Source organism: Pelobates fuscus, chromosome 13, assembly GCF_036172605.1.
Source record: "Pelobates fuscus isolate aPelFus1 chromosome 13, aPelFus1.pri, whole genome shotgun sequence".
NCBI classification, from domain to species: Eukaryota; Metazoa; Chordata; class Amphibia; order Anura; family Pelobatidae; genus Pelobates; species Pelobates fuscus.
The window spans coordinates 4114153-4138313 of record NC_086329.1 but is presented as its reverse complement, the minus strand read 5'-3'; the positions used below and the strand labels follow the sequence as shown (position 1 = coordinate 4138313).

The window sequence follows — 24161 nt, the reverse complement described above, 5'->3', positions numbered from 1 at the left end:
TCACACCAAGGAGATCACACCAGCTGCACCGACTACCACAGCCCCAACAAGGCATCGGCTGACCCCCAGAGGGCCTAAGACTCAAAGCCAGGCATAGTACCCTCTGTCACACAGCCCTCTGTGCCCCATTTGAACTCTCACGAATGTATACTGGATTATTTGAATCTGTCTAAATTGTTGAAACGTATGCTTCTAAATGTCTCTAAGCAGCTTACACTAGCAACTGCTGGTTACTATTGTCAACACTGTACGCGAGACTAAATGTTTGACTAGCTTGTTTACCCATACTACTGCTACAAAGCTTAACCGCACTAGCCAGAATTCTTACCTAGCATTGTATACCTATATTCTGGACCACCCGTCCTTATTAAAAATGTGCCGGTAAGATACTACTCTATCACACTTGCTTAACCCCTTAAGGACACACGACATGTCTGACACGTCATGATTCCATTTTATTCCAGAAGTTTGGTCCTTAAGGGGTTAAAAAGTGCACTGTTCCTCATGGCACATACTTGCTAAAATTTCTACTCGATATTAAGCTTATGTCTCTCTACTTTCACTATTCTCACGCTAAACTTGTTAGCAATACTATGAACCGTCTAATTAACCAAAAATATGCAAGTTATTTTTATGCCACAAATACGTTTATTACTCTATGACCACCGCGCTTGTTAGAGCTGTTGTGTCTATACAAGCAATGTTGTAATCTCCTATGCACAACAAAATAAAGAATTAAAAAAAATATATATAATATAAATAAAATATAATTTTAATTAATAATGAAAAGCTTATCCAAAAGGTATTGCATTGAGGGGAGGCAAGGCCTGACCTCCGAGCGGAGCAGACACAGGTCAATTCAGCTCCTGCATTTCGTGTTGAATTTATCCGATTACCTGTGACTGGAAAGCATTATTTGGCACATCTCGGTCACCCTGTGCAAGGGAACGCTACAGTGTTCATGGAGATGCTACTTAAGCTGCCTTTCCATATGGAAAATTGTGTTTTGAGGGCTCTTAGCGTGGATGGAACGTGGGAGATGGCTGGTCCCTAATGCTGACTGGCCCTATGAATATGAACCCTCATTTCCCCACATCTGGACAGGCGGGGTTATCCCAGGTCTTAAGAATTCACCTCCACAATACAGGCATGGATATTCTTCTATACCTAAAATGGCAGAGATCATGCGTGACCCCTCTATGGAGTCAGTGCAAAGATCAACTCTACACAAACTGAATGAAATCTCTGCAGAATTTCTGTCTCGCATGGTGGAGAGGCAAAGGGGTCAGTCGTCACCTTTAAGCAGCCACTCACCTGCTGGCATATTCCTGGGGGATCTCACTGGGTCACAGGCTCTTGACGCAACGGGCAGACAGGGTTCTTTAATATGCTACCACTCACTCGAAGTTTGTGTCTGAACAGTGGGTTTACCCCTCCTGTTTTCCAGTAGGTGAGCACAAAGCAATCACGATCCTATCTTCCACTTACCCCTCTTCCATCAAGATTGAGAAGTTTCGCTGTTGGCATTGAGAGGGTCTCATGGCGTGATTCCAGCACACCTCTCACTGACTACCTGCACAGTTTTGGCAGTGGTGCACTTTGCTATCTGGTTCCAGCAGTCCAGTAGATTGGGTATTGGGTAGTTTTGTGATAGTGCTTTTGCCAAAGGTCTCTTGACTGCAGTGGGGGCTACAATTCATGATTAGTGATGTCGCGAACATGAAATTTTCCGTTCGCGAATGGCGAACGCGAACTTCCGCAAATGTTTGCGAACGGGAAAACCCGGCGAACCGCCATAGACTTCAATAGCAGGCGAATTTTAAAACCCACAGGGACTCTTTCTGGCCACAATAGTGATGTGGGTGGGGGGGACCTATTGTCCTCCTTCCCGGCCCCCACCCCTGAGCGGCGGGTGGGGGCCCTAATACCAATAGGGGGGGGACCTATTGTCCTCTCCCCCGGCCCCCACCCCTGAGCGGCGGGTGGGGGCGCTAAATACCAATATGGGGGGGGACCTATTGTCCTCCCCCCGGCCCTGAGCGGTGGGTGGGGGCTCTAAACAAGAATAAGGGGGGGACCTAATGTCCTCCCCCCTGGCCCCCACCCCTGAGCGGTGGGTGGGGGCCCTAAACACAAATTGGGGGGGGGACCTAATGTCCTCCCCCCTGGCCCCCACCCCTGAGCGGCGGGTGGGGGCCCTAAATACCAATAGGGGGGGGAACCTATTATCATCCTCCCCCCCCGGCCCCCACCGCTGAGCGGCGGGTGGGGGCCCTAAATACCACCCACAGGCTGCTCACTGTTTAATAGACATGCCCCTACTCGCGGTATTGCGAGTAGGGGCACAATTTACTAATACAAAGTCATTTTTACTTAGTAAATTTGGCTGAAAGACCACAAAAAATAAATAAATAAATAAATAAAATAATAAAAAAAATAAAAAAATGAATGCAGCTTCAGAATTAATTTAAATTGTATGCTGTCTAGGAGGTGGGAGGGTCTGGGAGGGAGGGTCTGCTGCTGATTGGCTGGAATGTGTCTGCTGACTGTGAGGTACAGGGTCAAAGTTTACTCAATGATGACGAATAGGGGGCGGACCGAACATCGCATATGTTCACCGTCCGTGGCGAACGCGAACACGCGATGTTCGCCAGGAACTATTCGCCAGCGAACCGTTCGGGACATCACTATTCATGATACCTTGTGAATAGTGTGGAAAGGGGAGATGGGGGGGACTTCTGAGTTTAATTTGTTTGTTACGCAACATATTTTAGGCTATACATATTTCTAGCCTTTTCTTTGATCTCAGTGTACATGCTCTGCCCTTTCTGTTTCTTTCTATTGTTATACTTACTTAGCACTGTGATATTCGTTCTGTATTAATATTTACTTTATTCATGTGAAGACATCCTAGTTATCACTCTGCACTTCAAAAATAAAGATATACAAAAAGTGAGGCCAAAGTTGAAAAAGTTTGTAGTAGATGACCGTATCATCTACAGTAGACAAGAGTCTTACCCTCCAACAGCACACATTTTCAGATTTACAAATCTATACATGAGGGAGGCACACATACAAGTTATCTCTGAATATATACCAGTGAATGTCACCTTTCTAATTTTGGAAAAATACAAAACATTGCTCCATTGCTCCCAGTATTTTGAGGTTGTGTTTGAAACCTGACAGTCTCTATGGTCTTCCCTGCTTCACTCACAGCACAGATACAGCGAATACCATAGAGACTAATCGGTTCGGTACGGTTCGCTACTTTGGGTGTTTCCATTATGAAAGTGGTCCATATAAGCGAACCGTACCGATCCATTCAGGGTCCTGCTTCAGATGTAGGGCCATAGGAAATGGAACGGTTCGGTTAGGGCAGAGCTACTATACAATCCATTGAATGGTGGACAGGAAGAGCATTTTTTCTAAACCCCGCATGACCCCTGAAGGTCTGGCTTGCAGTGGAAATGCTCACCAGAATGGGCTGGACCATTCTAAACCTTCCAAAATGTACCAATCTGCTCAGTGGAAACGAGGCATAACTGTCCATTTTCAAACACTGTCTGAGGTTTTCTCTCTTTTCTTTTTTTTTACAAATACTTCATAAAAAAATCAATTCCTTTTCCAAACTTGATGAAAAGATTATTATATTAAAAATACTTTTGGGTTATTACCTTACAACAAGTTAAAAAAACCTGTTTACAAATGGTTTAATGTGAAGGTTGTGTAGACGGTGCCCATCTACTCAGACCCCCTTTTTCAGCCAAGTCCTCAACTTCCATGTGGACTGATCACCTTCCCATTAATAAAACTGCACACAAAAGGTTAAATATGTTAGCCTATATTTTGTAATTTAAACTTTAGTGAAAAACCCTGAAAGTGAATTGAAAATTGTAGGCTAAAATGGCCAAAGTGAAAACATTCTCCAAGTCAGCAAATTCAGCATTGTAGTGAATTAAAGAGCGAATGGCAATATTTAGTCAAGCAGGGCAATAGCCGAGTTCAGCTGTTGAGGATCATCATGTGATGAGAAGTTAAATGCATACAGCTATCCTCAATTTATATGTGTGTTAGTTTGTTTGTTTTTTATATGGAATAATGGCCTTGATTTAATATTTAAATGGACACTATAGTAACCAAAGCAACTCATTATTAATGAAGCAGTTTTGGTGTGTAGATCATGCCCCTGCAGTCTCACTGCTCAATTCTCTGCCATTTTGAGTTAATTTAGTTTCTGTTTATGCAGCCCTAGCCACACCTCCCTTGGCTGTGACTCACACAGTCTGCATGAAAAAAATGTTTCATTTTCAATCAAATGTTAACTTGCTTTAGAAGTTTTTATCTCCTGCTCTGTAAATTCAACTGTACCACACACACAAGAGGCTACTGCAGGCCCTAGCAAGCTATTAACAGATCAGATTAGAAATTCAAAAATTAACAAACTGTGCAATAATATGCCATTAAATGAGTGAATATTGTTGGATAATCTTTTAAAATTATTTAATATTTTAAAAAGTTTTTATATTTTAATATATATATATATATATATATATATATATATAAACATTTTAAATGTTTATCCAAAAATATTAATCATTCAAAAAGCTCAAAAAATTTACATCTGTAACTATATCTCATATTTGAAAACATCATTGCTTTCGATATGGATATAATTTTGAGTGAGGTCTATTTACCAACAAGTCTTTCAAATATAGCTGAGTTGTAAGGATCTAACAATTTGCACCACATGTCAATTAAACTGCGCTCAAGGTAAAGCGTACATTGCTTCACTTGATATTGCTCCAAGTTCTGGGGTATCTACTTATTTGAAATTGTTTAAATCCATTTTACAAACTATTCCATTTTCTTAGTGCTGCCAGAATGTGCTCTCCTTTTCTTAAATTGATATTTCTGTGAAGTGGCAAAATGTAGAGAAAAGCTGAAGCTTTTTAGATTATTTTTATAACACTTTAATACATATGAACAGATTAGAGACAAAAAAAAAAAAGACACTTTTCAGAACACTTTGATAAATCTTCCCCATTTTCACTCCCAACTGTTGTAAACCGAAAACTGAATGACAAAATCAGACACATTCCCCAGCAGCAGTCACAGTTTGGCTAAATTAGCCTGGATGTTGTAGCTTGCTTTTGACCTGAGCTGTGCGGTGTGTATACGGGATCCATGCATTTGATCCCCAGGCCAGGAGCGTGTTCCTTACAGTAACATGGCCAGAAAACGAGCAGATTGCAGCCAGTGTCACGCGTGCTCCCACTAATAGTGGCAGTGGGGGGAGGCATGCTGAGGAGAATATCAGAGGATTCAGGTCACAGCTTTTAATAATCTAGCAGTGCATACAGACAGGAATAGCTACTTCTCGCAGCTCTGCTCACTCCCTCTATCAGACCGCACTAAAATTAGCCCAGGCAGTGACGCCAATGTGCGTCTGAGAGAGACTTAGCAGCCATTCCCTGCATAGAGAGACTAACCTCCAGAGAAACCGCAATACAAAGCACAAAGCACTGCTAGCTGCAGATTTCACTAGGAGTAGGAACTGGGTGTCTAAGATTTCAGGCATTATTATTATTATTATTAATAAAGCGCCAACGGATTCCGCAGCGCTCTACAATAAGTGGACTAACAAGTACTTGTAACAAGACAAGTTGGATGCACAGGAACAAAGGGTGTACAGGGTGTTTTTACAATATGTGCTCAATGTGATGTAAAGGCATCCAGTAATGAACATCATGATTGTAAGCTCATGGGGTTCTTTCTATGTATCTGTCTATTTATCCTGGTTTGTATAATTACCAATGTTATGTTTGCATGAATTGTAAAGCACTCTGGTTAATAGTACTATATAATAACTGTAAAAAATAAATAAAAACATCACACATTATAATCAGAATGTGAATTGGCAAACATGGAAACATGAGTAAATGAATTACAAGTACATTTCCCACCAACATGTGCTCTTTGATCATGTAGGGCTGAATCCTAGACATTGGCTTTCAGACTTATTAACTGGCAGGAGGCTCAGGGATAACGACTTTCCATATCACGAAGAATCTTTCCGTTCATTTTATTCCTGTGATCTCACACAGAAACATTGAAATAAACCGGAAGAAGTAACTAATACATTTTAAATGATATGGGGTTGTAGATGAATAATGATGCAATGCTCTAATCAATTTGGCACCTTATATGTAAAGACATCTAATTGGATTTTATATATAGGAAGTAAGGAGGAAAATATGTGGCCGTTATTCTCACATGTGAGGACTTTGTAATGCCACAAAATGATATAAAAATGTGCTCTTTTCCAACTATTTATACACTTTCTGGATCTCTTATTTACAATTAACGGAGAATTATGCAAACATAATACTAATGTGCAAGAGGCACCCTGTAAGAAGTCTTGTACCGGGGGCTTGTGGGTTTAGTAGTTTGGCCCTGGGAGCAGTTTAAAGGAACACTCCAGGCACCCAGACCACTTCTGCTCATTGGAGTGGTCTGGGTGCCAACTCCCACTACCCTTAACCCTGCAAGTGTAATTATTGCAGTTTTTTTTTTTTTTTTTTAAATTCTTTATTTTTATTGTGCACAAGAATTGACAAACAGCCTTGGTGCGCCACAACAGCGGTGTCAAGGTACAGGTAATCTTAGTTAGGAGTGCAGGTCGTGACCTATTAAACAGGCACATTTTAAATTTTGTAGTTGTTAACAATCAGTAGATACAGTACTACAATGATGCAAGATATACAAAAAAGAAAAACAACTTTGCTCAACTGTAGAGCGAGTACGAGATTATCTGAGCTCTGGCTAAAGTTGTTTAATTACAAGGGTGCAGTTAAAAGACTAATAAAAAGATTAACATCTTAATGTAACTATTGCAGTTTTTTTAAACTGCAATAATTACATTGCAGGGTTAAGTCCTCCCCTAGTGGCTGTCTACTAGACAGCCACTAGAGGGAACTTCCTGGTCCCTAGCACAGATTATCTGTGCTAGAGCGTCGCTGGACGTCCTCACGCTGTGTGAGGACCTCCAGCGTCGCTCTATTCCCAATAGGGAAGCATTGAAATTCATTTTCAATGCTTTCCTATGGGGTGCGCCAATGCGGGATCAGTCTCGCCCACCGGCCAACGGAGGAAGAAGGAGGAGCGGCGGGGGAGGAGCAGGCAGCGACGTGGCACATGTCGCTGCCTGAGGTAAGTGTCAGGGTACCTGCTGTCTCTACCTCTGTGGAGGTGAGACACTTGGACGTTCTTCCTCGCAAAAGGGTTGAATCACTAGTTCCTCGCGGTTCCCTCGGTCGTTTACACGCCGGCCGCGAGGGATCCACTTCCTTTTATGACGCGGCGTTCAGTAGCCGACGTCATGACTACATCCCAACCCGATCTGTCAATCAAGCCCCAAGCACGAATGAGGATTCGTCAGGGGCGTGATTACCTGTTTAGAATCAGGGTATAAAAGAGGGCTTTCTACGTTTGTTCATTGCCCTGTCGTGGTTCTAGCTTGTCTAGTCACTCAGTGCTCTTGTATTCTGTTAAGTTCTTTGGTTTTGACCCGGCTTGTCTGTTCTACCTCGTTTACCTCTATTACCCTTTGACTCGGCTTGTCTCTCGTTTACCTGCTCTCTCGTTCCCTCGACCTCGGCTTGTCTCTAGACCATTCTTTACTACTACTTACGTTAGTCCGGCCATTCTAAGGTCCGGTATACGTACCCTGTATCTGTTTGTACTCTGCGTGTTGGATCCCTGTCCCGATCCTGACATTACGACAGGGCCATGGATCCTGCAGGTACAAACACTCAGGTTGGTTCTTCCGATTCTAGATTTGATGCCATGGATCACAGAATGGACCAGATGGCTCTAGCGTTGCAAGCTTTATTATCTCGATCTAGTAATCCACCGGAGGAGATGCGAGCTACGTCCATCTCTCCTGTAAGTTCAGGTCTAGAAGTAGCCACTGTAGGTGCTTCTTCCCGTATTACACCTCCTGTACGTTATGGTGGTTCTCCGGAGAAGTGCCGTGGTTTCTTAAACCAAATTGGGATTCATTTTGAATTACAACCTCGCTCTTAGCCTACAGATAGGGCAAAGGTTGGATTCATTATCACACTCCTCATTGATAAGGCTCTGAGATGGGCTAATCCTCTGTGGGAGAATGAGAATCTGTTAGTCTATAATTATAATGCCTTTGTCGCTGCTTTTAGAAGAACTTTTGACCCTCCAGGTAGAAAGGTCAATGCAGCTAGATTACTATTGCGCCTTAGACAAGACAACCAAACCCTTGTGGATTATGCACTAGAGTTCAGGTCTTTGGCGGCAGAAGTTAAGTGGAATGAACAGGCCTATATAGACGTATTTGTAAACGGATTATCTGATGTAATCCTAGACGAGGTGGCTACTAGAGAGCTCCCTGAAAATTTGGAGGATTTAATTTCTTTTATTTCTCGTATTGACGAACGTTTAAGAGAGAGACAGAACACTCGTGATAATATTCGTAGACCTTCCTTTAAACTAGCGCCTTTATTTCAAAGTCCTCAAACCACTATCCCAGTTTTTTCTGAACCTATGCAAATAGGCAATACTCGCCTCTCAGAAGAGGAGAGACAGTACAGAAGAAAGGAGGGATTGTGTATGTATTGTGGAGTAAGAGGGCACCTTCGCCTAAATTGTCCTAATCGTCCGGGAAACGCTCGCACCTAAGTTTCTCTAGAGGACAGGCCTTGGGTGTTTCTATTTTGTCCTCTATACACAATTATAAAGATCACAGGCTTCTACTACCGGTTTCTTTAGCATGGGAGAAGGGAGTAATAAAGACTATGGCTTTGATAGACTCCGGAGCTGCTGAGAGCTTTATCGACCAAGTTTTTGTTTCTAAACACTCTATCCCATCTCAGCTAAGAGATACTCCCTTGGCCGTTGAGGCCATAGATGGTAGACCATTATCTGAACCTGTGATTTCTCATGAGACTATACCTGTTATTTTGACTGTTGGTATCTTACACGAGGAGGATATATCCCTTATGCTTATCTCTTCCCCTTCTGTTCCTATAGTTCTGGGGTATCCATGGTTAAAGAAACATAACCCTATTATTGATTGGGAGCTAGGGGAGATAACTTCATGGGGTCAGGGTTGCCAGGACAGGTGTTTACAGAAAGTCTCACCACTTTGCGTAGGTAATACACCGGTTAACTCCACCCAGTCTACAGACTTACAAATACCGTCTCGATACATAGATTTAAAGGCAGTCTTTGACAAGAAGAATGCTGATACTTTACCTCCACACAGGTCCTTTGATTGCAAGATTAATCTCCTACCTGGTACTATGCCTCCGAGGGGCAATGTATATCCTTTATCCACTAAGGAGAACTTAGTCTTAGAGGAGTATATCCGTGAGAATCTAGACAAGGGATTCATTAGGAGATCATCCTCGCCTGCCGGGGCCGTTTTTTTTTTTGTGAATAAAAAGGATGGCACGTTAAGGCCTTGCATTGATTACCGAGGTTTGAATAAAATAACTATCAGAAATGCATACCCAATTCCCTTGATTACTGAGCTCTTTGATCGTTTAAAGGGTTCCAAGATTTTCACCAAGTTAGATCTCAGAGGGGCGTATAACTTGGTGAGAATTCAGCAGGGAGACGAGTGGAAAACAGCGTTCAATACTCGATATGGGCACTATGAGTACACGGTAATGCCTTTTGGGCTCTGTAATGCACCGGCAGTATTTCAGTATCTGATCAATGAAGTTCTTAGGGAATTTCAACAGGATTGTGTTATTGTATATTTAGATGATATACTAATACACTCTAGAGAAATTGAGACCCACCACAGACAAGTCAGAAGGGTATTGCGCAAACTCCTACAACATGGATTGTACTGCAAATTGGAGAAATGTTGTTTTGATCAATCTCAAATAAACTTTCTTGGTTACGTGATTTCTGGGGAAGGCTTTAAAATGGATCCGGATAAACTCCAGTCTATTTTAGATTGGCCATTACCTAGGGGTCTCAAGGCCATTCAGAGGTTTATTGGATTCTCCAATTATTATAGGCGCTTCATTAAAGGATACTCTTCCATTATTGCTCCTATTACCAATATGACCAGACAGGGGGATGACACTAAGACTTGGTCTACTGAAGCTCTCGTTGCCTTCAAGACACTTAAGGAACTTTTTGCTTCTGCACCAATTTTAGTTCACCCCGATACAACTTTACCTTTCCTACTCGAGGTAGACGCCTCAGAGACAGGTATAGGTGCCATCTTGTCTCAAAGGTTAGGCGTGGATAAACCATTACATCCATGTGTTTTTTTTCCAAGAAACTATCTGGGACTGAAAGCAGATATGATATTGGTGACAGGGAACTACTAGCTGTTATCATGGCCTTAAAGGAGTGGAGACATTTATTGGAGGGGACCTTGCATCCTGTTACTATTCTGACGGATCACAAGAACTTGTCTTATATTGGGGAGGCCAAGCGCTTATCCGCCAGACAAGCTCGTTGGTCCTTGTTCCTCACCCATTTCAATTACGTGCTCACTTATAGACCTGGTTCTAAGAACTCTAAGGCCGATGCTTTGTCTCGCAAACATGAACCTTCTACTATATCTGAGACGGTTTTCTCTTCTATAGTTCCCAAGTGCAATATTATCGCCAACACTAGCCTCAGGATTCATTCTCCGTTGCTTGCCGAGGTTATGAAGCTACAACATCTGGCTCCTAGACGGAGTCCTGAGTCATGGCTTTTTGTTCCTGCTGAACTCCAACTAGAACTGCTACAATGCTTTCACAATAGTAAGGTGGCTGGGCATCCTGGCATTCGTAAGACATGCTCCTTAATAGCCAAAGATTTCTGGTGGCCCACCTTACGTAAAGATATTAGGGATTTCGTCGAAGCATGTGAGGTCTGTATGAAGACTAAACGACCTCAGACGCTTCCATGTGGGCTTTTGCATCCCTTGGAAATTCCCGAGAAACCATGGACCTGTTTGGCTATGGACTTCATTGTCGATTTACCTGTTTCTAAAAAGCAGACCGTGATTCTCACGGTGGTTGACAGGTTTACTAAGATGGCTCATTTCGTGCCCTTACCTAAACTTCCATCTTCCCCTGAATTGGCTGAGATATTCGCTAAAGAGATATTTCGTTTACATGGGATACCTTCCGAAATTGTTTCTGATAGAGGTTCCCAATTTGTTTCCCGTTTTTGGAAGTCATTCTGCTCTCAAATGGGTATCAAATTGAATTTCTCTTCTGCCTATCATCCCCAGTCTAACGGAGCTGCTGAACGCACTAATCAAAAGATCGAACAATATTTGCGTTGTTTCGTTTCCGAACACCAGGACGATTGGGTTGGTCTGATTCCTTGGGCAGAGTTCGCACACAACAATCTCGTTTGTGATTCTACTCGTTCTAGCCCCTTTTTCATGAATTATGGCTTTCATCCCTCCATTCTTCCCTCGGTTTCTCCTTCCCAAGGAGTACCGTCGGTTGATGTTCATGTTGCCAATCTGAGGAAGTTGTGGGATCAGACTCGACAAATTCTTCTGCATAATTCCATGTTGTTCAAGAAACACGCTGATAAACATAGAAGGGCGGCTCCAGTCTTTGTTCCAGGGGACAGGGTATGGTTGAGTACCAAAAACATTCGCTTGAAGGTTCCTTCTATGAAATTCGCTCCTCGTTACATTGGACCTTACAGGGTCCTGACTCGAATTAACCCAGTTGCGTATCGTCTGGCTCTTCCATCTGCCTTACGCATTCCTAACTCCTTTCATGTTTCCTTGTTAAAACCCCTAATATGTAACAAGTTTTCCTCCACTGCATCCTCTCCTCTCTCTGTTCAGGTTGAGGGACAAGAGGAGTATGAAATCAATTCCATCATCGATTCTCGTATCTCCCGGGGGAAGTTACAATATCTGGTTGATTGGAAGGGATATGGTCCTGAGGAGAGGTCTTGGATACCTCAGGAGGATGTGCATGCGCCTCGCCTCCGCAGGGCTTTTCACTCCCGTTTTCCATCTCGTCCCGGTTCCTTCTGCCCGGTGGGCGTTTCTGAGGGGGGGGGTACTGTCAGGGTACCTGCTGTCTCTACCTCTGTGGAGGTGAGACACTTGGACGTTCTTCCTCGCAAAAGGGTTGAATCACTAGTTCCTCGCGGTTCCCTCGGTCGTTTACACGCCGGCCGCGAGGGATCCACTTCCTTTTATGACGCGGCGTTCAGTAGCCGACGTCATGACGACATCCCAACCCGATCTGTCAATCAAGCCCCAAGCACGAATGAGGATTCGTCAGGGGCGTGATTACCTGTTTAGAATCAGGGTATAAAAGAGGGCTTTCTACGTTTGTTCATTGCCCTGTCGTGGTTCTAGCTTGTCTAGTCACTCAGTGCTCTTGTATTCTGTTAAGTTCTTTGGTTTTGACCCGGCTTGTCTGTTCTACCTCGTTTACCTCTATTACCCTTTGACTCGGCTTGTCTCTCGTTTACCTGCTCTCTCGTTCCCTCGACCTCGGCTTGTCTCTAGACCATTCTTTACTACTACTTACGTTAGTCCGGCCATTCTAAGGTCCGGTATACGTACCCTGTATCTGTTTGTACTCTGCGTGTTGGATCCCTGTCCCGATCCTGACAGTAAGTGACTGAAGGGGTTGGGGGGTGGGAGGGAGAGGGACCCTCCAAACGGATCGTTTTCCTGGCACTGGAGTTTCCCTTTAACACTTAGGATGAATTAGACTGCTCTGTAAGCTGACAACAGTCACTGCTTAGTAAATCTAACTATTTCCAACTGTTGGCAGAGCCACAGACCACAGCTGCTTTCCTGGGAGGAGAAAGCTCAGCCCATGTTCTGCATGCTGCAGTGGTTATGGTCCTTAAAGTGTTCATTTAAAGCTGCGGTGACTTTTACAAATCAGTGACTTACCTTACAAGCTATTCTCAGATCTAAGAGCTGGCTCACCACCATGCTATTATGAAGTGGACTGTTATCGCCCTCTAGTGTCTTTTCTTGTTTCTAAACAATTTTCAGATTGTAAAAACTTAAAAAAAAAAAAAAAAAAACCTCTTGATGGGTTTTTGGAAAGGAATAGTGAATTAAGGTGCTTTTATTTGGTTTTGTTTTCAAAAGAAAAACATATTGAAAAACAAACATAAACGAAACAGATTGTGCTCCATTTGCTGTGTTAAAGGAACACTATAGTCACCTAAATTACTTTAGCTAAATAAAGCAGTTTTAGTGTATAAATCATTCCCCTGCAATTTTACTGCTCAATTCACTGTCATTTAGGAGTTAAAGGGACACTATAGTCACCTGAACAACTACAGCTTAATGTATTTGTTCAGGTGAGATCTATAGCTCCCTGCAGGCAATCTAATGTAAACACTGTATTTTTAGAGAAAATACAGTGTTTACATTGATTGATAGGAATACCTCCAGTGGCCGTCACTCAGACGGCCACTAGAGGCACTTCCTATCATGCAGGGCCCTAAAAAAGCCCTGTACACGTCAGACGTTTGAAAATACATCTGACGTGTGCAGGAGAGAGAAGGCACTGTGTGCGCGCCTTCTCTCTCCAGCCTGTCAGCAGAGGAGGGGGGTGGGCAAAGACCGCGAGCTGAGCTGTCAGTCAGCTCAGCTCGCGGCCGCTCACACCGCGCGCATGCTCGGTAGTGCGCTGAGGACTTCAGAGGGCGGCATTCTGAAGTCTGTGCGCATGTGCGGCAAAGCCGCGCATGCGCACAAAGGAGCAATGACGCTTCCAAATGGAAGCGTCTGATTGCTCCCTGCTCGCGCCTGCCTATTTAGTCATTTTGACAAAATAGGGGGCGCGGCTTCACGAGGCTCCCGGCGCTGGAACCAGGTGAGTAAACAGGGACTGCCTGGAGAGTCCCTTTAAATCACTTTGTTTCTGTTTATGCAGCCCTAGCCATACCTCCCCTGGCTATGATTGACAGAGCCTGCATGGAAAAAAAATGGTTTCACTTTCAAACAGATGTAATTTACCTTAAATAATTGTATCTCAATCTCTAAATTGAACTTTAATCACATACAGGAGGCTCTTGCAGGGTCTAGCAAGCTATTAACATAGCAGGGGATAAGAAAATCTTAATTAAACAGAACTTGCAATAAAGAAAGCCTAAATAGGGCTCTCTTTACAGGAAGTGTTTATGGAAAGCTGTGCAAGTCACATGCAGGGAGGTGTGACTAGGGTTCATAAACAAAGGGATTTAACTCCTAAATGGCAGAGGATTGAGCAGTGAGGCTGCAGGGGCATGTTCTATACACCAAAACTGCTTCATTGTGATAAAGTTGTTCAGGTGACTATAGTGTCCCTTTAATGCAATACAGAAAAAGTTTCAGAAATTACAGTTATAACGTATTAATCGGTCACCTTTTTGGGTAATGTGTCCTGGTGTGAATGAATAATCGGTAATCGGTTGCCTTTTTGGGTAATGTGTCCTGGTGTGAATGATCAGTTCTGTTGGTTTTCTCCATTTATTTATTTATTTTGCGTCTTTTCCTTCATTTTTTTTTTTTTTTTAAATTCTTTATTTTTGGTGCATGTTGCATAATACAGATCCTTTGTGGTTGCCACTTTCATGTGGTCTAAAATTCACAGTTATACAATTAACATGGCATTCAATAAGTCGCACATTTTGTTTTGGTTGGGCTGTGTGGTTGTACCGGGGTGACCGGTGTATTTGTAATGTATCTCCATAGTGAGTGTGTCTCTGTTGGGAGTGCCGAGTGAGATTTGTTTTGGGCTACTTTTAAAGTTAGCGTATTCCATTTACGGAATTGTAAAGTGCTGTAGAATATGTTGTCTAAATGATAATGAGGGATGCACCGAAATTTCTTAATTAATGGCACATAATCATGGTAGTGCAAAAAAACGTGATAGATTAGATAGACAAATAAACCATTTCTTCTTTTTCCCAACTCTTTTTTTTGTGTGCATGCAATTACAAGCAAGTTTGGAAACCACCACAGCTCAGACAAGTAAGAAAATAACAGACATATTAAACATTAGCATGGCATACAGAATAACAGCACATTGCTATAGGTGCAATATCAGGCTAGATATAGGCTATTCAGTCATATCTCTCGACTAGCTAGAGCGAAGTTAAGTAAACTGAAGGAGAGGGAGCACTCCAGTGTTCCGCGTAACTATGCTGCATACCGGCCCTGTCCAGCCCCAGACTTTGTATAGGGCTAACCACTCCTGCCCACATACTTGGGGGTTCTCAGAGTCCAAGTCCTTCCACAACTTGGGATAGCAGCATGTTTTCTGTTTTTTGTTGCTAGCAGGCTTCTGCTTGTGTGGACAGTGTTGTGGGGGCTGAGCCCTGGATACCCCCTCAGTCCGGGAGAGCTAGTAATGCATGGGACAGGCAACGGAGCACAATCTTCTCCCAATATGGGCCCTCCTGTGTTCTGTCGCCTGTACTAGGTTGCTCTCAGTCATAGGGAGTGCTGCTGCTCTCTCCTCCAATATTGCCAAAAAGGAATGGAAAATTTCCTCCAGGCATATCAGAAAGGCTCTCTATATACTTCTGCCGAACTGCTTGTGTCCACTTCTGGCCAGCAAATTCACCAAGGGCCCGTTTCCAGTAGCTCCTAATGGGAGCAGTCTAGCTGGACAGCAGGCATGGATGTCGATGGTCTATGACAGTCTGTTGCGGTTACCGGCCCGCCGAGCCTCACGGCCGTGCCCGACAGGCACAACCGCACCGACTACACGAGCTTACCTGCTCGTCGGCGAGCCGGGAACCGCGCACTTAGTTCTTCCGGGCATCACGCCCGAATCCAATATGGCGCCGACCACGTGGTCGCGTCTATGGGTAGCCCCGCCCCCGAGAGTTATACTAACGTGTGCGTGACGTCACGACGTCAACGCACACGCACGTTTTGGGGTCAGAGGTCGCCCTCTGACCAATCATAGCTTAGAGAGGGGTATTTAAACCCCTAATTCACCCCAGTACTTTGCCCTGTCGTGGTTTCCGTTTCCTGGTTTCCTGAGAGTGCTATTTTCGTGTTTCTGATTTCCTGGTATCCTGATCCTTGGCTTTTCCCTGGTTATTCTGATCTCTGGTTTCCCTGACTTGGCTTGTTTAAACGGTATTGAGTATTTTCTGGCTTCCTTGACCTCGGCTTTCCTTTTGACCATTCTCTGTCTCTAGCGTATTAGTCCGGCCATTCTAAGGTCCGGTTTACGCTCTATCCTGTTATTTTCCTTTTCTTACTTATGTATATGTTTACATAGTTTCTGCGTGCTGAACCACATTACTAGCCGTGACACAGTCATGTCCAAAGTCCGGCCCGCGGGCCTATCTGTTGTGGCCCCCAGTGAATCCCCGAGTGCTGCTCAGGATCCCTAGATCCTAGGGACTTCACTAAGAGATCGCGAGAACGCAGACGGAGGTGCGATCTCTTTGACGTCAACGTCGCAGGATTTGGTTCCTTCTCCCTCCCATAAAAGAGAGGAGGGACAGAATGAAGGGACAGAATAAAAGAGAGAAGGGACAGAATAAAAGAGAGAAAGGGACAGAATGAATGGACAGAATAAAATAGCGAAGGGACAGAATAAATAGAATAAAGAGAGACCGAATAAAGAGTAGACATGTGCAATTCGTGGGGTGGGGACCAGGGGGGAGGACAATAGGTCCCCCCCCTAATTGGTATTTAGGGTCCCCACCCCGAGCGGAGGACATTAGGCAATACTGTGCTTTGGAACTTCGACACTTCGTAACTTCGGCAACTTCAGCACTTAGGAAATTCGGTAATTTCGTAACTTCGGCAATTCATCTATTCGGACATTCGGAAGTACCTGAATGTCCGAATTGCCCGAAATTCGTCCAAATTCACATTCGGACCGAAACGAATTGCACATGTCTAGTGGAAATACCCTCTTATGCAAACCTGAAAAAGTCCAAAATCTATAAGGCTGTATAAGTGAAAAACCTACACCTATAAGTGGAGTACTTAAAATGTAGCGAGAAACACTTACCCCATATAACTTTATAGCAAGCTTGATATATAATACATGTGGAAAAAATAGAAAATGCAATATGGTGCAGATGGTACGTCAAAATAAAATCAGATAAAATAATGGTGAAGTGGAACACTCACAATTAAAGGAGCCTGTATATGAACACTGGCTCCGTAATCAGGCTTGTATGCTTTTAAGGCAGCATCACACCTACAATCCACAATATGATGTATCTCAAAGAGAAAACACGGAGAGAAGGGAACAAATGTGCAGTCTGTCTCAAATGGTATAAAGGTGAAAATAAGTAAAGTGCTCACTTTTTTCAGAGCCCTGTATCCTGGCTCTGAGGAGTAGTAGGTACGTGCTAATATTTGTGGGGATGGCACTTCCCCTAGGTAGATTTGGTAGGCTCCAGAGGACTTTTTTAAAAAGATTAAATATATTGGTAAAATATAAACATATAAGATATAGTATAAAAATCTAAAGTATAAAAGTCCTGATTAAGCCGAAACGCGTTTCACTCTTGAAGAGCTTCCTCAGTCCTGCGGCCTACTAAATTGTCTGGGGAAGCGGCCGATTTCCCGACAGCAGTCAAGTGGTTCCCAGTAACTTCATTATCAATCCCCCCTCCCCTTGTGACCGGTGGGGGTTATCCTGGTCCCCACTGGGGAAACTTACATCTTTGCAGCACTGGTTCTCAACCGAATCTCCAACCACGAGGCAAGTCCAAGAGGGCTGCCACAGAGAAATGCCTACCAACCCAAACTGGCTGAGCAGACCAGGAATTGAGAGAGTGCTTTGACACTCGTTTCAAGCAGCTATGCCAGGAATTTTGGCATCGTGTGAACTGCCAATCACGTCTCCCTACCTTGCCTGTCACACCGCTGGCTCCGGAGGCCATCCCAGTCCTTCTTGCCCCATCTAGGCAGGGAACCTGGGGCCTTGTCCCCTCCGCAGCCCATACTCACGCAGGGCACCTCGAGGCTCGCAACCTCTGCAAGCTCACAAACCTCCTGCCAAGACAGACGTCTCCTGGACACCAGGCAAGGACTCCTATTAAAGCCTTGGCTGGAGGTGGAAAGCAGACATGGCACCTGGAACTGTCTCCACTGTCTCTACTTCAGACCAGCTCACTCACGCAACAACGGGTGAAGGAGAGGGGAGAACGAATTACACCCGGCATCGACCTATCCTACAAGTGCCATCAGCTGACCAATCTAGGCAGACTCTACCCGGTTTCCAGCTACAATTGTTCACACCTGATATGCGAAGATTCAGTTTGTTTGTTTTTATTTTTTGTAATTTGTACCCAGTGGCATTATCCTTATGCTATGTTAAGCCTGCAATAATATAATGCATTAATCAATTTCAGTGCACAGGTTTTGCTTGATGTACACCATTTTATCTCTTGCACTTCAATCCTAACACTGCGGGGTTATTTGAATAGTCACACTGATATAAATACCCCAAAATTAGATTTAGGCCCTTCAAATCAATCTATGAAAATATTAACTATAGAAACTGAAATAGCCTTGTCTCTTATATGGCATTGCAGCTTTACAGAAAAGTACCAAAGGCATACAATGGGGGTATCGTTATACTCAGCAAATGTAGCTGAACACAATATGGGGGTCTGTGCAGGAATAGCACACACCAGCTTTACGAAATGCACATTACAAAAACCTTGTTATATGTGCGTATGCCAAAATAGAGAAAAAACACAATTTTACTCCAATATTTAGCAGATGAAATGGTTATGTAAAATATGTCAAACTAACCTTAGGTAAATAGCCTGTGATGTCTACTAAATATATACTTTTGTGGCAATTTTGTTTTCTGTGATGGCTACTAAACCTACAAAACAAACCTACCAACTTCTAAAATGGTTGTAAATAGAAATCATTTTAGCCCTTGTATTTTGGGACCTGTAACTTTCAAAATAAGTTTAAATCCTATACATGTGATGTACTCTATAAATGAATTTATTTAGAATTACTAAGCTGGACACATTATGCACGCGCTATTATTGCCAAAACTGTGAAACAAAAGGTTTTGTTTTTTTTAGATTTTTTCCCCATTTTTTTTTTGTATAATTAATAAGAATTCATCTATTTATATGTCACATCAAATGAAAGCCCTTTTTGTCCTCTAAGCAGTATATAATGTGTGTTGGTGCGATAAATGACATAATGGCTTTCATATGAATACTGTATTAATCAAGTCATATTCTTACTGCAGAGTTCATGAATAACAAGCTAACATCCTGCACGTTTCATACGTAGACACAGTGTTACCAAGAATCCTAGTCACTTCCCACGTGACCCAAGCACAGCCATTCAGCTTCCTCCACCTCCTCGGCGGAAGTCTCCCTCCTGCCCGGAGTCAATATGGCGGCCTGGGGGCTGCAGCCCTGCTCTCTGGGAGCGCTGGATGGTGGAAGGCTGACAGCTCGTAGCTCCGCCTCTTCCGGTGCGATCATTCCGCTTCCTGTCTCCATGGCCCGGTTGCTACCGCCGCTGTTTCTGCTGCTCCTGTGCGGCTCGGTTCGGCCGCTCTCCTTCTCCCTCCCGCCCAACAGCCGCAAGTGTCTGCGGGAGGAGATCCACAAGGATGTGCTGGTTACCGGGGAGTACGAGGTGTCCGAGCCGCACGGCCAGGGCCAGATCCGCCTGAAGGTGAGCGAACCAGACAGCCGTTACTGCCCGGCCTCCACCATAACCACTTCCCGGCCTCCACCATAACCACTGCCCCCGGCCTCCACCGTAGCCACTTCCCGGCCTCCACCGTAACCACTGCCCGACCTCCACCGTAACCACTGCCCGGCCTCCACCGTAACCACTGCCCGGCCTCCACCGTAACCACTGCCCGGCCTCCACCGTAACCACTGCCCGGCCTCCACCGTAACCACTGCCCGGCCTCCACCGTAACCACTGCCCGGCCTCCACCATAACCACTGCCCCCGGCCTCCACCGTAACCACTGCCCGACCTCCACCGTAACCACTGCCCGACCTCCGCCGTAACCACTGCCCGGCCTCCACCGTGACCACTGCCCGACCTCCGCCGTGACCACTGCCCCCGGCCTCCTCCCATAACCACTGCCCCCGGCCTCCTCCCATAACCACTGCCCCCGGCCTCCTCCCATAACCACTGCCCCCGGCCTCCTCCCATAACCACTGCCCCCGGCCTCCTCCCATAACCACTGCCCCCGGCCTCCTCCCATAACCACTGCCCCCGGCCTCCTCCCATAACCACTGCCCCCGGCCTCCTCCCATAACCACTGCCCCCGGCCTCCTCCCATAACCACTGCCCCCGGCCTCCTCCCATAACCACTGCCCCCGGCCTCCTCCCATAACCACTGCCCCCGGCCTCCTCCCATAACCACTGCCCCCGGCCTCCTCCCATAACCACTGCCCCCGGCCTCCTCCCGTGACCACTGCCCCCGGCCTCCTCCCATAACCACTGCCCCCGGCCTCCTCCCGTGACCACGGCCCCCGGCCTCCGCCGTGACCCCGGCCTCCGCCGTGACCCCGGCCCCCGGCCTCCGCCGTGACCACTGGCCCCGGCCCCCTTCCGTGACCACTGGCCCCGGCCCCCTTCCGTGACCACTGGCCCCGGCCCCCTTCCGTGACCACTGGCCCCGGCCCCCTTCCGTGACCACTGGCCCCGGCCCCCTTCCGTGACCACTGGCCCCGGCCCCCTTCCGTGACCACTGGCCCCGGCCCCCTTCCGTGACCACTGGCCCCGGCCCCCTTCCGTGACCACTGGCCCCGGCCCCCTTCCGTGACCACTGGCCCCGGCCCCCTTCCGTGACCACTGGCCCCGGCCCCCTTCCGTGACCACTGGCCCCGGCCCCCTTCCGTGACCACTGGCCCCGGCCCCCTTCCGTGACCACTGGCCGGCCTCCACCATAACTACTGCCCGGCCTCCCCTGTAATTGATTTAGACGGGGGAGCTGCTGGTAAGGTAAGTAAGAGCTTGCTGCGGGCCCTACAGGAAGCCTTGCGGTCCTGGTATGTATTATCGGTATCTCTATAGGCCGATACCGATATTGCCGAAAAGACAGAATATCGGCCAGACCGATAATCGGTCAATCCCTAGTGATATGAAACGATGTACAAGGACCTACTTGCATCTTTACCTATGTAAAGAACATATATTTTCTTATGGTGCATGCATTGTTCAGTTTGCTTCTCCTCTTTTTTTGTTTCTTAGAACATGGCAACCAGTGTTTTTAGAAGGATATATGTTGTGTACAGTTCCTCGGATCACTAACATTCTCTTTCATTTTTGCAGATCACAGACTCTGCTAATCATATCCTGTACTCCAAGGAAGATGCCACAAAAGGGAAGTTTGCTTTCACAACTGAGGATTATGACATGTTTGAAGTGTGCTTTGAGAGCAAGCTCCCTGCAGGTAACTAATAATTTGATTGAGAGTGGTGAAGGTAGTTGCATGTTCTTTAATTATGTTAATTTTGCATATTTAGATTTGCTTTTGTAATTATGTCTGCCAATTTTCCATTCTCCTTTATTTGAGCAGGGGCTGGCCGTATGCCAGACCAGATGGTGGTTCTAGTCATGAAGCATGGAGTTGAAGCAAAGAATTATGAAGAGGTATGTTTTTGGAGTGCAGTATTCAGTTTGTGGATGAATTGCTGTCATTTTGATGGTAATACCTGTGACAATGTGGAAGTGCTGCAGGTTGTTTGGTAGAATTTAAAACGCTTCTTGAAGATTCTTTGTTTGCTCAAAATTTCTGGTCACATGCTACTAGCCAGACCTACAATTTACTTGCCCTTCAAGCCTGGAGTAAGTGGCATACTCACAATGGGTAGTTTTCTACCTGCTAATGGCTAGTAGGTAAGTAGAAATGTTGATCTGTGTGTATACGTAATCATTTCTTTCTTCATTCAGATTGCAAAAGTTGAGAAGCTGAAGCCGCTAGAAGTGGAATTGCGACGTCTTGAAGATCTGTCAGAATCCATAGTGAATGATTTTGCCTACATGAAGAAGAGGGAGGAAGAAATGAGAGATACAAATGGTATAGTGACATAATACACAGTGCTCTATTGTTTGCAAACTTTGACCACCATACAATGAGAACTATTATCCCATTTAACTGAACAACATTCTCTCGTAGAGTCAACCAATGTCCGTGTCCTGTACTTCAGCATCTTCTCCATGTGCTGCTTGATGGGACTGGCTACCTGGCAAGTCTTCTATCTCCGACGCTTCTTCAAAGCAAAGAAACTGATCGAGTGATCGATTTGCAAATCCAGATTAAATCATCCCACACCTTTCGCACGAGCACACTACATCTCTCCCATTCTGGCTGGTTGTTTTGAAAAGCCTTTTTTGCAGACCGTTCTTCAGCCTTCCAACCAATGGTGAACATTCATGCCCCACTCCAACAGGTTATGGGCTAATGAATCACACACAATTTGGCCTATTGAAATTTGAGTCTAATATAAACTAACGTAGAACACCCCTTGTATATCCCCAGCATAGCAGGACAATGTCCCCATGTCCTTCTTGTCTGGCTGAGTGTCTGACGGCCAATACTCTGCAGAGGTTGTGCTGATTCTGCTGTAAATTTTGGATATTTTGACAATAAAAATATGAAAACCTAAATTATTGGTCTGTGTCCTTTGGAAGAAAGTCCTGTTTCTGATGTTTTGCTGTTGATGCTATAAGAACCTTAGAGTGTTGTTTGAATGTTGAAGGTAATAAGCGATGTTAAAGCGGAACCGTCACCTGTGAAAGTAACAGTTCCTCGTTCCCACCACTGAAGCATTTATTTGGTGAGTAACACCTCTGAGGTTAGTAACTCTTGCATGCTCAGCATGTCATGTCTGGGGTAAAATTGTGCATACACTCGTGAGAACACTGCCATCTGCAGAATAATAGCAGGGTTCTTCCAGGTGAATTTCACAATTATGGACAAAATGGCTGAACTGTAAAAACTCCCAGTAACCTGTGATTTCAGTTTGACTACTTTGGCCTTAAAGGGACACTAGACACCAAAACAACTTTTGCTTAATGAAGCTGTTTTGGTGTATAGATAATTTCCCTGCAGTGTTACTGCTCATTTCTCTTGCCATTTAGGCGTTAAATCACTTTATTTATGCACCCTAGTCACACCTCTCTGCATGTGGCTTGCACTGCCTTCCTAAACACTTCCTGTAAAGAGTCAGCTAATGTTTATACTTCCTTTATTGCAAATTCTATTTAATTTAATATGTATTTTCCCCTGCACTGTTGATTGCCTGCTAGACCCCTCAGAAGCCTCCTGTGTATGATTAAAGTTCACTTTAGAGAGCAGGCAGGCAATAAGAACTTTTAAAGTCGGTTACATCTAATTGAAAGTGAAAACATTTTTCTTTCATGCATGGTGTGTGAGTCACAGCGGGTGTGGGTAGGGCTGCATGGACAAAAAAGGGATTTAACTCCTAAACTGCAGAGAATTAAGCAGTGAGACTGCAGGATCGTGATCTATACAGTAGAACTGCTTCCTTAAGCTAAAGTTGTTTTGGTGACTATAGTGTCTCTTTAAATTTAAAGTTTACTTTGCATTCCTTACAATTCCCACTTTCGTGAATAACCCTGTTTGTGTGCCTATGGGTATCATGCTTGTTATATTATTCGTATTGTTTACTCGAATAACTCAATCCATGTGTAACTTTACTTAATCATATCTGCAAAAATAATAAGTGGTAATTCAGTATTTAGAATGTTAATTTAGGGATAATTGGGGGGGCTGATGGAGTAGGGATATTGTGCAATCAGGTGGGCTATCGATCGGAGTTTTACCACTGATTGTTAAAGGCCCCTCTGAGTACCTACACAACTTTAATATATGTGATTGATTGGTTTGGGCCTCATTAATACGTTATAGTTTTTGCACAACAAAATTTAAATGTTTTTTTTTTTTTTTTGCAGAATGATGAACCAATTACCTGCCTCATTAGCCACACGCCCTTACACCAGAAAAATACTTCCTTATCAAATTTATGTACACAGCCCAATCACTGACAGTACTGGGTGATCGGAACTATTAAACAAGCTTCATTAGATAGAGGACACCCAGGGAGACATACAGTTTTATTCACAAAAGTGAGCATTGAAAGTGAATGTCTAAAGGTCATCTATGCTGTCTTTTCTGC

The 24161-nt window shown here is 44.6% G+C and overlaps 1 protein-coding gene across 1 annotated transcript; it reads left to right on the top strand.

Moving 5' to 3' along the window:
- The first annotated feature begins 19378 nt into the window (after positions 1 to 19378).
- On the top strand, positions 19379 to 22629 carry TMED10 (transmembrane p24 trafficking protein 10). Its single transcript, XM_063440261.1, has 5 exons — positions 19379 to 19672; positions 21292 to 21412; positions 21539 to 21612; positions 21913 to 22039; positions 22139 to 22629. Exons 1-5 carry the CDS (start codon positions 19385 to 19387, stop codon positions 22258 to 22260), a joined length of 732 nt encoding a protein of 243 aa, XP_063296331.1. The 5' UTR covers positions 19379 to 19384; the 3' UTR covers positions 22261 to 22629.
- The last annotated feature ends 1532 nt before the right edge of the window (positions 22630 to 24161 follow it).

What these genes read in the sequence shown, in the direction of transcription:
- TMED10 (XM_063440261.1), top strand. Translation starts at nt 19,385, where the DNA reads ATGGCGGCCTGGGGGCTGCAGCCCTGCTCTCTGGGAGCGCTGGATGGT. An exon ending in AGGGCCAGATCCGCCTGAAG is followed by an intron (nt 19,673 to 21,291) that starts GTGAGCGAACCA and finishes TCATTTTTGCAG; the next exon opens with ATCACAGACTCTGCTAATCA. An exon ending in TGAGAGCAAGCTCCCTGCAG is followed by an intron (nt 21,413 to 21,538) that starts GTAACTAATAAT and finishes TTATTTGAGCAG; the next exon opens with GGGCTGGCCGTATGCCAGAC.